General features: G+C 37.7%; 1 protein-coding gene across 1 annotated transcript in view; it reads left to right on the plus strand.

The window, feature by feature from the left end:
• The window catches only part of NRAP (nebulin related anchoring protein), a gene marked incomplete at both ends in the record, with an annotated part of 49,346 nt that overhangs the window by 11,131 nt on the left and 25,070 nt on the right, over window positions 1-13,145 (plus strand). Inside the window, 12 exons of the mRNA XM_080621771.1 lie at window positions 768-872; window positions 1,982-2,098; window positions 3,860-3,964; window positions 5,262-5,369; window positions 6,059-6,163; window positions 7,248-7,346; window positions 7,845-7,949; window positions 8,726-8,833; window positions 9,636-9,737; window positions 10,183-10,380; window positions 10,602-10,706; window positions 13,034-13,132. Of these exons, the coding sequence (XP_080477897.1) occupies window positions 768-872; window positions 1,982-2,098; window positions 3,860-3,964; window positions 5,262-5,369; window positions 6,059-6,163; window positions 7,248-7,346; window positions 7,845-7,949; window positions 8,726-8,833; window positions 9,636-9,737; window positions 10,183-10,380; window positions 10,602-10,706; window positions 13,034-13,132 (1,356 nt within the window). The remainder of the gene's footprint in view (window positions 1-767; window positions 873-1,981; window positions 2,099-3,859; window positions 3,965-5,261; window positions 5,370-6,058; window positions 6,164-7,247; window positions 7,347-7,844; window positions 7,950-8,725; window positions 8,834-9,635; window positions 9,738-10,182; window positions 10,381-10,601; window positions 10,707-13,033; window positions 13,133-13,145) is intronic.

Raw genomic sequence — 13,145 nt, forward strand, 5'->3', positions numbered from 1 at the left:
ATTCTCCCCAGATCTTGACATAGAAAGCTTTAGGACGGTCACTAGGTATTACCATTTTAAAAGAAGCTCCAGTTTTTTGTTATTGAATTATCTAAAGGCTTTTCAAATTGTCAAACATAAAATTATCTATTGATGGATTTAAGAGTATTAATTCCGCAATAATTGTTTTTTTTAAATCAAGCAAATGGAATTTTGTGATTTTGTTTCCTAAGGTGTTTTGCTCCCACTTTAATAGCTAGATATTTCTGCTTCATTAATGAATCCTTTGTCAAAATATATCACTGCACTAGAGGAATAGTGTTTTTGATCATCTATGATGTGAGGTATGGCTATGGAGAGATCAAGAGCCTTCTGTTCACATCACAATGAAAGGCTGACCCTATGCTAAATTTGGAAAGTTTAAGCAAATTTCCTGACTGTCCAAACCCTTAGGTGTGTTTGTAGTTTTACAAGCAAATGTATTGATGAGGAGAAGGGCTAGCAGATACCATCTCTGTAAGAACTCTGTATTACTGTATACTTGAATGCTATCTTGATCTCAGCTAATTGCTACCTAAATTTGTCTTGCAATGCAACACAAGTAATGTTGCAGGCACAGTTAAGCTAATGGGTGATTTAATTTTCTTTTCCATAAAAAAGAAAAGTAAAAATGAAGCAATGAACTTTCCTGCTAGGAAGGACCATGGGGTTTATGAAATCACCCATGGTCTCAGCTGCTCATGTATGATGAGTAAACACTCATACATCTTTCTGTGTGTAATCTTCAGGATTATATGGATGAGTTTGAAGAACGCAGAGGGAAAGGAAGCTTTCCTGCTATGATCACTCCAGCTTATCAAAATGCCAAGAAAGCAAATGAATTGGCAAGTGATGTAAGTATGAAACCTGAATCAATATAATTCATAAACAATTAAAAATAGCAGTTTGTCAGAGCAGTGCCTGGAAGGAGAATGCTAAAATTACACTTGAGAAGTAAACAACAATGACATTTCACTGCATTGCTGGGAACTGGATGCCTCAAGGGATTAATAATATCCATTAATACAAGAGGACACAGCTCCAACTTGCATGAGGGAGGAGATGGATGTAGCAACTAATGGGGATCCCTACTGTTAGGTTAACCCTCCTGGCAAATCTGCACCTGTATTATTAATGAAACCTTGAACTGCCTTAATCATCCTGTGGACTACTGTGGTATTCCCAGTAGTGAATAAATGGAGGATGAATAAGCTGAACTGGTTTTGATATTTTGATGTATCATGCCTCTAGCACAAAACAAGTCAGATGGAGAAAAAGAAACCATAGAGTATGACACTATCACTTCACAAGACTGAGCTTATTTCTAGGCTGGGGATTTTCAGTTCTGGGTGCTAAGCTAAAGAATTAGCAAGGAAGGTGGTGATATGTGATTCTTGCATGCAGCCCATGGATTAAAGAGCCTCAGTCCTATTTGTGGAGTCCATTGTGTGTAGTGACAAAAATTGGGTCAGTCTGTAGGTCACTACCCTGTGGCTGCTGTGAAGGGTTCCTGCTAGTGACAACCTTTGTAGTATGGACAGTTATCCCTTGTGGGGCTATCTGGGCTGATGGGCTGAGGCTGTTTTCTGTTTAGTCTTTCAGCATGTACTAGCCTGTACTAGACACTAGCAGTAAATAGCTTCAACCAGTCACTAGCCAAGAATCTACTAGCTATCTGTTCAAGGTATGAACCACTAGTGCTGTTCAATCTATGTAAAAAATGGATTCTAAAAATTGCTGTCTAGTGAAGTGTCTAGACAGGGATTGTTGGGGCTGTGACTTTATATGGGGTTTATTTCAGGAACAACTTGCAGTGTTTCAATTTGGCAAGTTCAATTTGCTTATCAAGGCTAGAACAAGAAAAATCTAATCCCACCTCATGAAGCCAGTCTAAATAGCAATGGTGAAAAGGTAGACATCTGTTTTATAAATTTTCTTACTTTTTTTTTTTTTCTTTTTTTAGATAAAATACAGGAAAGATCTTTCCAAGATGAAAGGTGCAGCTCACTTTCACTCCCTAACAGCTGAAGACAACTTAGCCCTTAAGCAAGCCCAAAGTGTTAACAAGCTTGTCAGTGAGGTAAGGGGTTCAATCGATCTGTTAACAAGTTAATACAGCTCATACAAACATTTGTGTCTGATGGGTAAGTACTACAAATATTGTTCTTATTGCCCTGAATGTAACAAACATGATCTGTGTGTAGCTCAGTAATGGGAAAGAAAGGTGCAAGGCCAGATCTTCAGGTGCTGTTATCTGACACTTCCAGTGATTTGTATGGAAGTATAGGGAAACGAACCCCAGAAAAGTAACCCTAATTCTGGCTACATTAAGAATATAAATTGAAAAAAATCCCACCCTGAATTGTGCTCTTAATGTCCTGTGAAGCTGTAATCATAAATGCTTTAGGGTAACTGGGATGTGTTAAGGTACTTAGAGCTTTTCAAAGAAGGTTCTACTGATAATCAGGAAGTAACACCAATTCAGCCAAAATCTGTACCATTCTGTTAATGCAGGTTTCTCTTTTCTTCCGCCATGTGAAAGACTGTGAGTTACTGATAATGCATTCTTCTTCTGCTTGGCAAGAGAACATTGCTAGGGAATTCTCAGTAGATTCTGAATTATTAATTTATTTATAGTGTCATATCAGCTATAAAGATATTAATAAATGTGAGTTTCTAGAGATTTCCCCATAGCAGTTTAAAAACTTATACTCTTGAGATGTCAAAGTATAAAACCTTCAATAATGAAAAACCCCTGAAAGTAGGACTGGAAGGGGCCTCCTGGGCCAGTGATTCCTGGCTCCTGCTGTTTCGGCACAGTATCATATAATCCTATTCTTCTAATTTTTAGCCTGCATTTATTCCTGTCCAGTTTATTACTACTGTGGTTTGTGCCAGCATTGCCCTTTAGTTTAAAAAGTTCTGCCTGCATGATTGCCTTTCTGAGATGTTTACAAACGGATATCATTTTCTTCTCTTTGCCTTTGTTTTCCTAGACTAAGCAAGCCAGATTCTTCTCATTTCTCACAGTCTTTCATTGCAGCTGTTAGAGGCTGAGTGCATGTTCCTTAAACAGGAATGACTGTAAGAGTACATACGTTCTTGATGAGGTCTTGCAGGATCCTGGTACATAGCACATGCACTTTCCAGTGACTGCTCAAAAGTCTCCTCTTGCTTCATTCTTGGACTACATGGCTAACATGGCTGTGTTACTTTGTCATCTCGCCACCTTTCTGTGGTCAGCCTATCGATGAACAGTTTTCTCTTTCTTAGCCTTTCCAGGTGATGAGCTCTTATAGCTGAAATTTCTATGACTTCTCCCTACATGTATTAAGCTCTACATTGCTGAATTTAGTCATATTTCCATTACCACCCCTTTTAATATCACCCTCAACATTCCTACTTCAGAGTAAGGTGCTTAATGAAAATATTAAACCAGTTCTGTATTTAAACTTATTCTGAAGAATTCTGCTGGTAAGCTTCCTCCTGGTCAAGCCTTCATGGTGGAAAACACTCATTGCTTTTTTTGCTTTCATTTACTCCACACTCTCCATAAAATTCCTTCATAGATTCCTTGGTTTTGTTAACGATTTTCCTCATGGCACTGTCTCATACACTTTGCTGAGGTCCAAATGGATGAAATTGATTGCGTTCCTTTTGCCTATAAAGCAAGAACTGAGTATATGAAAATCATATTAATTTTCATCATATGCCATCTTGTGAAAGCCATGTATCAAAATCTCTGAACAGTGGGTCTGGCTGATGAAAAGTGTGTGTACGAGCTTGACAGATCATGTTAGGGTTTTACTGTATCTACCCCTTGTGCATTTTTGTCACTAAGGTGGAGTATAAGAAGGATCTTGAAAACAACAGAGGCTACAGCATGAACTACTGTGATACTCCGCAGTTTAAGAATGTGAGCAAGATCTCAAAATTCACCAGTGATGTAAGTTTCCAGTACCTCATGTTATCCTGACAGATAACTGGGGCTCATTTATATAAGATTATGAAAAGAAGTATTGCAATATATGGAAGAGAGGTTGCTCATCTAGACAAGTAGCTGTCAGTTGTTACTGTTATCTATTGTAATTATTACTTATTTAATTTTGTATACCCATTTCCTGACTGGAAAGGTAAACAGAAGATTCTTTACCAGAGTTAATGTCAGAGAGGAACATGTTTACTGTGTGAAAGTAATCAATGTTAATAATTGCACCACATGATACTCAAGTATAATTTTTACACTGCTTCCTACCATCTGGAATATTGTGTCCAGTTCTGGGCCCCTCAGTTCAAGAAGGACACGGACCTGCTGGAGAGAGTCCAGCGCAGGGCAACTAAGATGATTAAGGGAGTGGAGCATCTCCCTTATGAGGAAAGGCTGAGGGAGCTGGGTCTCTATAGTTTGGAGAAGAGGAGACTGAGGGGTGACCTTATTAGTGTATATAAATATATAAAGGGGAAGTGTCACGAGGATGGAACCAGGCTCTTCTCAGTGGCAAACAATGATAGGACAAGGGGTAATGGGTACAAACTGGAACACAAGAAGTTCCACTTAAACTTGAGAAGAAACTTCTTCTCAGTGAGGGTGACGGAACACTGGAACAGGCTGCCCAGGGGGGTTGTGGAGTCTCCTTCTCTGGAGACATTCGAAACCCGCCTGGACACATTCCTGTGTAACCTTATCTAGGTGTTCCTGCTCCGGCAGGGGGATTGGACTAGATGATCTTTTGAGGTCCCTTCCAATCTCTAGCATACTGTGATACTGTGATTCCCAAGTCTAGGAGTAAATCTTTTGCCACATGCATGAAATGGTTGAGTGGTTTATCTAGTCAAATTCCCTACTCTGGTCTTCATGAAAGCTGCACCAAAGCAGTCCGGTTTTGGTAGATGTTTATAATTTCATTTGTTAATGTACAAATAATGCTTCCATGCAACTTAATTCTAATATCTGTTTCTGATGAAAAAAATATGCAGCAATAGAGTGTGGAGGTATTTCCTTTATGTGGCATCCAGGTGATATGAAGAACATGTAAATGTCATCTTGTAAAATAGGAAACTCACAGAGGGTTTTAAGTTTTGTTTATTAAAGTACCAAGGTTGTGGTGGACTCATGAGTTTCTGTAGTGGTGCAACACTAGTAGACCACAGCTGTAATCGTTTGTTTCACTGCTGTAACATATAGAAACTCATATTAAAAATGGGTATATTTTATCAGAGTATTTTTGCTATGTTTTGTACAGCTTAAATACAAAGAAACCTACCAGAACGAGATGAAAGGTCATTATGTGGGTATTGGCATGGACAGGCGAATGCTACATGCCATGAAGGTTGGCAGCTTGGCAAGCAATGTAAGTCTTTATTAATCACACTTGCTTTCTTATCTTTAAGTTTTTCCAAGATTAAGTTGATAGAAAACTTTAGATCATATTATATTGAGGATCTAAAGGATAGGTATGTTGAGAAAAGGAGAAATTGTAGAAACTTTTTTGTACTGATTTATAGCTCACTGTGTGGAAAAAGTTAAAATAAGCAAATTCAGTTATCTCGCAACATACTGAGCTCCTTCAGTTTTCTTTGACATCAGTAGGATGCTGAAGGTTTCTTGCCACCACCTCCAGGGTCAGACCTCTGCTGAAAAAACAGTCTTTAATGAAGATTTCTGGATTCCAATTTAATTTACTGGGTTAGTCAAGAAGCTATTTCATTACATACCATTCCTTCAAGTACATTATTTACAAATCTGTAAGAAGCTTGAGAACTAAGCAGAAAGATAAAAGAAATGTGTCATAGGTGGAAGTTAAGTTAATGTTCCCACTGTTGGCATTGGATTAATTGAGGAGCTGAAAAAGAATCAATTAGTGGCTAAACTATGCAAATAATTTCATTTTCTTTGTCACTCATGACATTGAACTTACTTTGTTTTCTGCATTTAATATTAATATTATTGTTTCTCTTTTCCTCTTGACTGATAATTATTCACGCAAATGACAGCTTAAAAAAAAAGATGATTTTTTTTTTTGTTCTCCCTGTGTTTCAGATAGCCTATAAATCTGATTACAAACATGATGGTGTTGACTACAATTACCCAGCTACTCTCACTCCTTCGTATCAGACAACAAGGAAGTTGGTCCCTTTGAAAGATGTAAATAATATTTTCCTATGACTTGCATGGCTCATCTTGTCCCTGTAGGAGAGCTTGTGATAGATTGCATGTGTCAAATGATGATTTAATCATGGGAGCAAACAGCTAGTGATAACAAAGTTAAAGTAAAAAAAGTGCAGGGAGTCAAGGGAGCTCAGAGGAATAGAAAGTGCTACCACCTCCTGTCATTGGCTTCAGTTCAACACAGGTTGTACACTGATGTGAAATGAGTGGGCTCTGACCCATCCCTAGTTTGTGTTGCAAAACATCTCACCATCCTGGACAGCTTCAACAGCAGCATCAAGCAATGGAAGGATGAGGAGACTTAAGTAGGCTTCTCATCCTTTGTGAGTTCCCTGAAGAAAGGTGTTCCCCTTTGAAGGGGAACTAATTGGTCACATAGAAAGGGGAACGAATTGGTCACATAACCTTCCTTATACTGGCACTGGAATGGGTTGCCCAGGGAGGTTGTGAATGCTCCATCCTTGGCAGTGTTCAAGGCCAGGTTGGATGAGGCCTTGGGTGACATGGTTTAGTGTGAGTTATCCCTGCCCATGGCAGGGGGGTTGGAACTAGATCATCTCAAGGTCCTTTCCAACCCTAACTATTCTATGATTCTATACCTGTGATCTTTGTGAGAGAGGTGCCTTCTGTACTTGGGATTGAGTTACTGATGGAACAGTATGAAGAAATTTGTGTACTGCTGTGGTTATATGAGCTCTACAGCCTGATAAAGATAAAAATAGTCCAAGTGATGGTTAAGAATATTGGTGTTACAGGAATCTTTTGAGGACCAGCTGAAACTGCAACTTTTTAAGAATTTGTTGTTTTGAAGGAGAACAGTTGTAAATGAAGTTCATTTTCAAAGTGAGATACAAACTGTAATCTCAGAGTGGGAAATTTTTAGAGCATTAACTCACATCTTATCCAAGAGATCCTGGTGTTTTCCTCACCTCAACTTACTATGGTTTAAGTCATGATTTATCTAGAATATTAGCTAATAAACCTTTCTCTACTCATTCTCTCATTTTCTAGTCTGGCCATTTCTTCCTTTATTACATCTTTTTATTTTATCTTAAATTAGGTAAACTACAGGCAAAGCATAGACAAGCTGAAGTACAGCTCTGTTGCCAGCACTCCACAAATCGCTCAAGCCAAAATAAATGCGCAGCAGCTCAGTGATGTAAGTTCTGTCATCATTAACCACCATTGTTTGTTACAATTATGAGATAATTCTATTTCATAGCACTTGTAGCATTCATGTGTTTTTATTCTTGATAGTTCATCTACAGATTTACAACCAAAACCAGGATAAAAATTGAGTTAAATCCTTTTAAACAATGTGGGAAGCATACCAGTAGATGTAATATTTTCCTCCATTTTTAATATTTGTATTAGTTTTTCTTCTGTGTATTTATTGATGAATGTTTTTTGGTATTTTCTGCTTACAGATAATCAGTAACTATTCTATTTATAGAATATTTATTCTACTTCCTACTACCTAGGTAAAAGTTACAGTTGCCTTATTGCCCTCATATTTATGTCAGCCATATCAATGAGTGTATCTACGACTCCAGCACTAATAGCCTGAAATTCAATGGCAGTTAATCAATCTAACAGTCATATTTTGGGTGAGTTAAAAATAATTGAGTTTGTTGTTGACTTTTTCGATATATGGCAGCTGAACTACCGAGCCCAGTATGAGAAGACAAAAACAAACTACACTCTACCTCAGGATGTACCTCAGTTAGTCAAAGCGAAAGCGAATGCCGAGTTATACAGCGAGGTAAGTCACATGGTGTGGAAGTATTGGTACTCATGATACTGTTAATAGACAGAAATAAATGTAGAAATGATGATACTATTTCTGGAAGCCTTTATCATTTATCATTGGCCTTCACTAAACAGCATGAAATGTGGTATAGATATTCTGGTGTAGGTAGAGATACTATCTCAAGTACAGTGAAACTGCTAGACCTTTTTAGATGATTTGACTTTGTTTAGTAAATCAGTGTTCACTTCACAACTTCACAATACCACTGAGGTGGTATTTATATGAAGAAGCAACATTTGCGTAGTTACGATAACTCAAAGCTTACTGAAGTCAATGGAAAGAAACAGTGACTTCAGTGAACTTGGATCAAGCCCACTCTTGCTGCCATTCAGAATTCATGACAATATACATTGATTTACTTTGACACCTGGGTGTTAAAATCAAGAACTTACAGGAAAAGTTTGAATTCTATTATTTCATTTTTAAAGTATTTTTTTCAGGCCTTCATCGTTGTCAGTAGTTTTGGAGGGAAAAAAGCTCAACAAGATAAATGAGTGCAAAACCTCTAGTCTTATTACTGGTGTGACTGTTATTTTTGAAACAGTTTCATAATTTTTCATGGTTGTGAGTTGGCATTACTGCAAGTATTCATAACTTTGTTTTTCCTCTAAGTTTCATTTGAGTTACGTTAGTGGAGTCTTGTGGAGCAACACTCTGTGGCTATAATGTGCTGGGATGCATGCTCATTGTTAGATGCTAGTAACATGTTGCTGTCTTTCCTTTCTCAGATTAAGTACAGAGAAGGCTGGGAGAAGAGTAAGGGCCGGGGTTTTGTAATGAAACTTGATTCTCTGCCTCTACTTGCTGCCAAAGCTTCAAGGGATCTTGCCAGTGATGTATGTTATATTTAATTACCTAGGAATTATTCTTTATATAAGTTGTTATACAGCAGGGAAATAGAGCTTAACTCACTTCATCTGAATTTTAAAGTCCTACATTTGGCTGTCTTTCTCAATGGCTGGTGAATAGTTGGAAACTTGCTCAGACTGCTATGAAACTTCAGTCTCTGAAAATTGTTTTTTCTAAATACAAGTGTACAGAAGGAAGCAAAACAACGCCTTTAGCAAAATTCAGTGTTTTGAATTGTTTAAAGCCTCAAAAATACTGTTATCATCCTCTGCAAAGGGAATGCATATATCTTTAGTCTGCTGCTTTAACATAAACACATGTATCTAAAAAAATTTCCAAACACTTTTTAAACAACTTACCTCATGATTCTTACCCTGTGGAGACGCAAAAAGAGAAGAAACTTTTCCTGGAAGTGGGAAGTGTTTGGCAATGATGGTGATTCCAAAATTCCACCTCATTAAGAAAATAAATTTTTTCATTCCTTGCTTGTTTTTACATGATTGATTCTTTATCTTTTGCTTTAAGAACCAGATAATTTAGCTAATCAGCTTATAAGCGTATCCACCCTCATAGGAATGAGCCTGAAGGAATTAAGTTAAAGGCAACGTAAATGAGGCCAACCTTGCACCTTTGGGAATTTCTTAGAAAATCTGGGAAATCTAAAGTGACAACGTGAGAATCAGACTAAGCCCTTCTAAATTTTGACCATCCAAACTGCCAGTGAAAACCATATTACTTATCTTTTAGGTAATTGGAAATGTTCTTTGACTGAAACAAATTTTTTTACAGATTAAATATAAAGAAGAATATGAAAAAACAAAAGGAAAAGCAATTGGAGCCAAAGATTCAAGACTTTTACACTCTCTGAAGGTGGCCAAGATGAGTAGTGAGGTAAATTATTTTTTTCTCTTAGTCAGAGAATTATGAGTCTTTCAGCAACAGTATGCAATCTACCACAGTTACTGCTTTCACTATAAGAAATTCTTGGAAGCTTTTAACAAGACAGAGGTTGATTTCCTTCCTCTGTCTGTGGCTCTGCAATGATTGCACAGTATTTTTGTTCTCATAGGGAATTTTGAGCTGGTGCTGTGCTTATTTTGGGGTAGGAAAGAAACATCCTATTAAACCCCCAGTATAAACACTTCTACATGGAACTTTCAAGCAGATTAAAGTATGTTTAAAAGTCATATGTACTATAATAGAGAAGATGTCTTCAGAGTTTGCCATCTGTTTTGTGGATCCCTTATAGGACCCAAACAAGAATGGAAATTTAAGATAGCTTTGACTTTGCAATGCACTGGTACAGACAACTTGTTTTCATTTCTTCTATTACTAGATTGCCTACAAAAAAGATTTTGAGGAGAGTAAGACACATTTCCATCTGCCTATGGATATGATAAACCTGAGACATGCTAAGAAGGCCCAGGAACTTGCTAGTGACTTAGATTATAGAAAAAGACTGCACGAATACACAGTGGTTCCAGAAGACATGAAGACAAAATGGGCAAAGAAGGCCTATGGTCTCCAGAGTGATGTAAGATGATGTATACTCAGCTTAACTGTTATAAGCAGCATGACTGTTTATAGACTTCTTAAGTTTGACATTAATTCTCATTCATACAATGCTGTTTGATTACACGATGACTTTCTTTATATGTCTTTGCAACGCCTTTGAAACTGGAAAGGGTGCAAATGTTCACATGCAAAAATTTTACATGTGTTCCACATGCCAATAAATGTCATTTTCCTCTACAGCTTCGATATAGGTCAGATCTGATGTGGATGAAAGGAGCTGGGTGTATCACAGAAGGAAGTCTTAATATACAACAAGCCAAAAAAGCAGGAGATTTGGTCAGTGAGGTAAGAAAAGTACTCAGGCTTCTGTCTGTTTATTCAAAGGTTTATGTGCACTTATTCCACTAAATTATGTGGAATAGGTAAGTAATTCCTAATATGGAAAACTTGAGAAATGGAAGAACTGATGGATGTTGTTTAGTTATTCAACAGTTTAGGAGATCCTAGGTTAGAGGTTAAAAATATGTTTCCCATTATTTGATTATTGTGTCAAGTTTGTGAGGCAGAAGAGCCCATAATTGTGCTTCCACCTCTTTTCATTCACCTGCTCATTTTGCAGAGTGGCACTGGAAGGAATTAGATTTTCTATGACATATGCTACATGAAGTGCATAGAGTTCTAAGGAACAGTGTTGAAAAATCAGATGTTTGTTAGCCATGTTTGGAGTTTCCTTGCTCTTTGGCAAATAAGGATGTGACTTTATTGGCAGCTTCAGTTTGTGTTGCTTTTCATTGCTTTCACTTGGTTTTGCACTGCCATTAGCCTTATGGAAGTACACTTCCTCAGCTGCTTAGCTATGGTTCAATCATCTCACTAGAGCTAGGAAAACTAGAGGACATATAGAAGAATACATTAGGGGAAGTTTGACAAGAAGGATAAAATTCCACTTAAGGCTGGGGGAAGGAACAGAAGCCAGTTAGTTACTGGAGATCACACTCTCTAATACATTGGGTCTCTGACATCCTCTCACTACTCCTGCGAGGGGAAGAAATACATCTGAGAAACAGAAGAAGAGCAGCTACTCTCAGATCTACTGTCTTGCTAGGGATAGACTAACATCTGCTGCTGTCGTGTGCTGTGGTAATAATCACTTCCACAAATATTTAATCCATAATGATCTGCCTTTTCATTCCAGTTCTGCATAAGGCCAAGAGATGGCTGACAGTCACCTGAACTGGAGACTGGTGGATGGTATTTTAGAGATCTCTATTGCCATACAGAGCCTGGCATTTTGTCATTTCTTTGCAGAATGTCACTATATTGTGTTCCATGCAATGTGACAAAACATGCTGTTTTTAATCTGCTTCCCTTCCTTCCAGGTTCCTAAAATAAAGCGATGAGCACCTCTTTGAAGTGCTGCATGCTTTTTTAACTTCTATTTTGTGTTCCCATAGCAGAGACACAGCATAAATTGATCTGTTCACCCATCAGTTCAAACAGAAGGATTTCTCTACCGAAATGCCAGATAATGAAAAAATGCATTTACGCCCTTCCTAGGTGGAATGCCCCACTTCATGGTTGAACTGTTAGAATAAGAATTTGACTAAAGTATACAAAAGTATGCTTGGTCTCCCCTATCATACTGTGGTCTTGAACTAAGGTGCTGAATTTCCTTCTACTGTCTCAAAGATAGAGAGAAATACTTATCTTGCTCTCAAATGAGTGATGCAAAAGACTGAGGCAGAGGCATTGATACAAAACAGGCCTGATCCAAAGCCTGATTAAGTTAGTGGAAGTTTTCCATTCACTTATGTGTGTTTCAAATATAAAACAAAAAGTAAGATGGAATAAAGGTAAGGGCAATCTTGTTTACCAAAGTAGAAATATTAGTCTCTATGCAAATTTGTCCATTCAAATAAATCTTATATAGGTATTGGTACCAGAAGATGAATGAAGCACAATGTGTCTTCCCCACATCCAAGACTTGAACCTTGTGGAGTCCTCTCACAGCTGTTGCTCCCAGGAAGGCTTGGCTGCAGTGTCTGCTCTGAGCTCTGCTTTGAAAAGAGCTGGGAGATGGAGGGATTCTGAATTTAAGTTGCCTTCAGGACATTGAAATTGCCCCTTCTAATTTAATTGATAGTTTAGAAGTATGTTAGTAACTTAAAAATACCTCAGTAACATGTTCAGTGATTTTGATAACACGTGCATATGCTTCAGAGGTCTCACGTAAGAAAACGAGATGGCAATATTGATCCTGTAGCTTATGAGCTCTCTTGGGTCCTGACTTGTCACACCGAGTTTGTGAAGGACACTCACTGGTTGGTGTGCAACCTAGATCTTGTAAGAAATTTAGCTAGTACATCTGGCACCAAAGAGTGTCCATGCTTGCAGTGTCAGCAAGGAGTACATTTGGCATATTCTTGCACTACCCTTCTCACTGTGAAAATACCAGTAGCTATATACAATAATATAACAATACAATATATATAAAGTATACAATACTGGGTAGTATTTGGAATCTTATGTTGTTGATACCTTGCTAAAATTGTCTTTGAATTTACAGGGGAACTTTGGCTCTATCAGTCATGTATTTTTTGAAAGCACTACATTTTTTTGGAGGATGTAAATATTGTAGAAACTTTTGTGTAACCTGCTGTAATTTGATGCAGAAAAAGTACAGACAGAAGGCTGATGCTCTGAAGTTCACCAGTGTGGCTGACAGTTCTCAGATCAAGCATGCCAAGAAAAGCCAGGAACTGCAAAGTGATGTGAGTCCTTGAC

This window comes from Psittacula echo, assembly GCF_963264785.1.
Source record: "Psittacula echo genome assembly, chromosome: 6".
NCBI lineage: Eukaryota > Metazoa > Chordata > Aves > Psittaciformes > Psittacidae > Psittacula > Psittacula echo.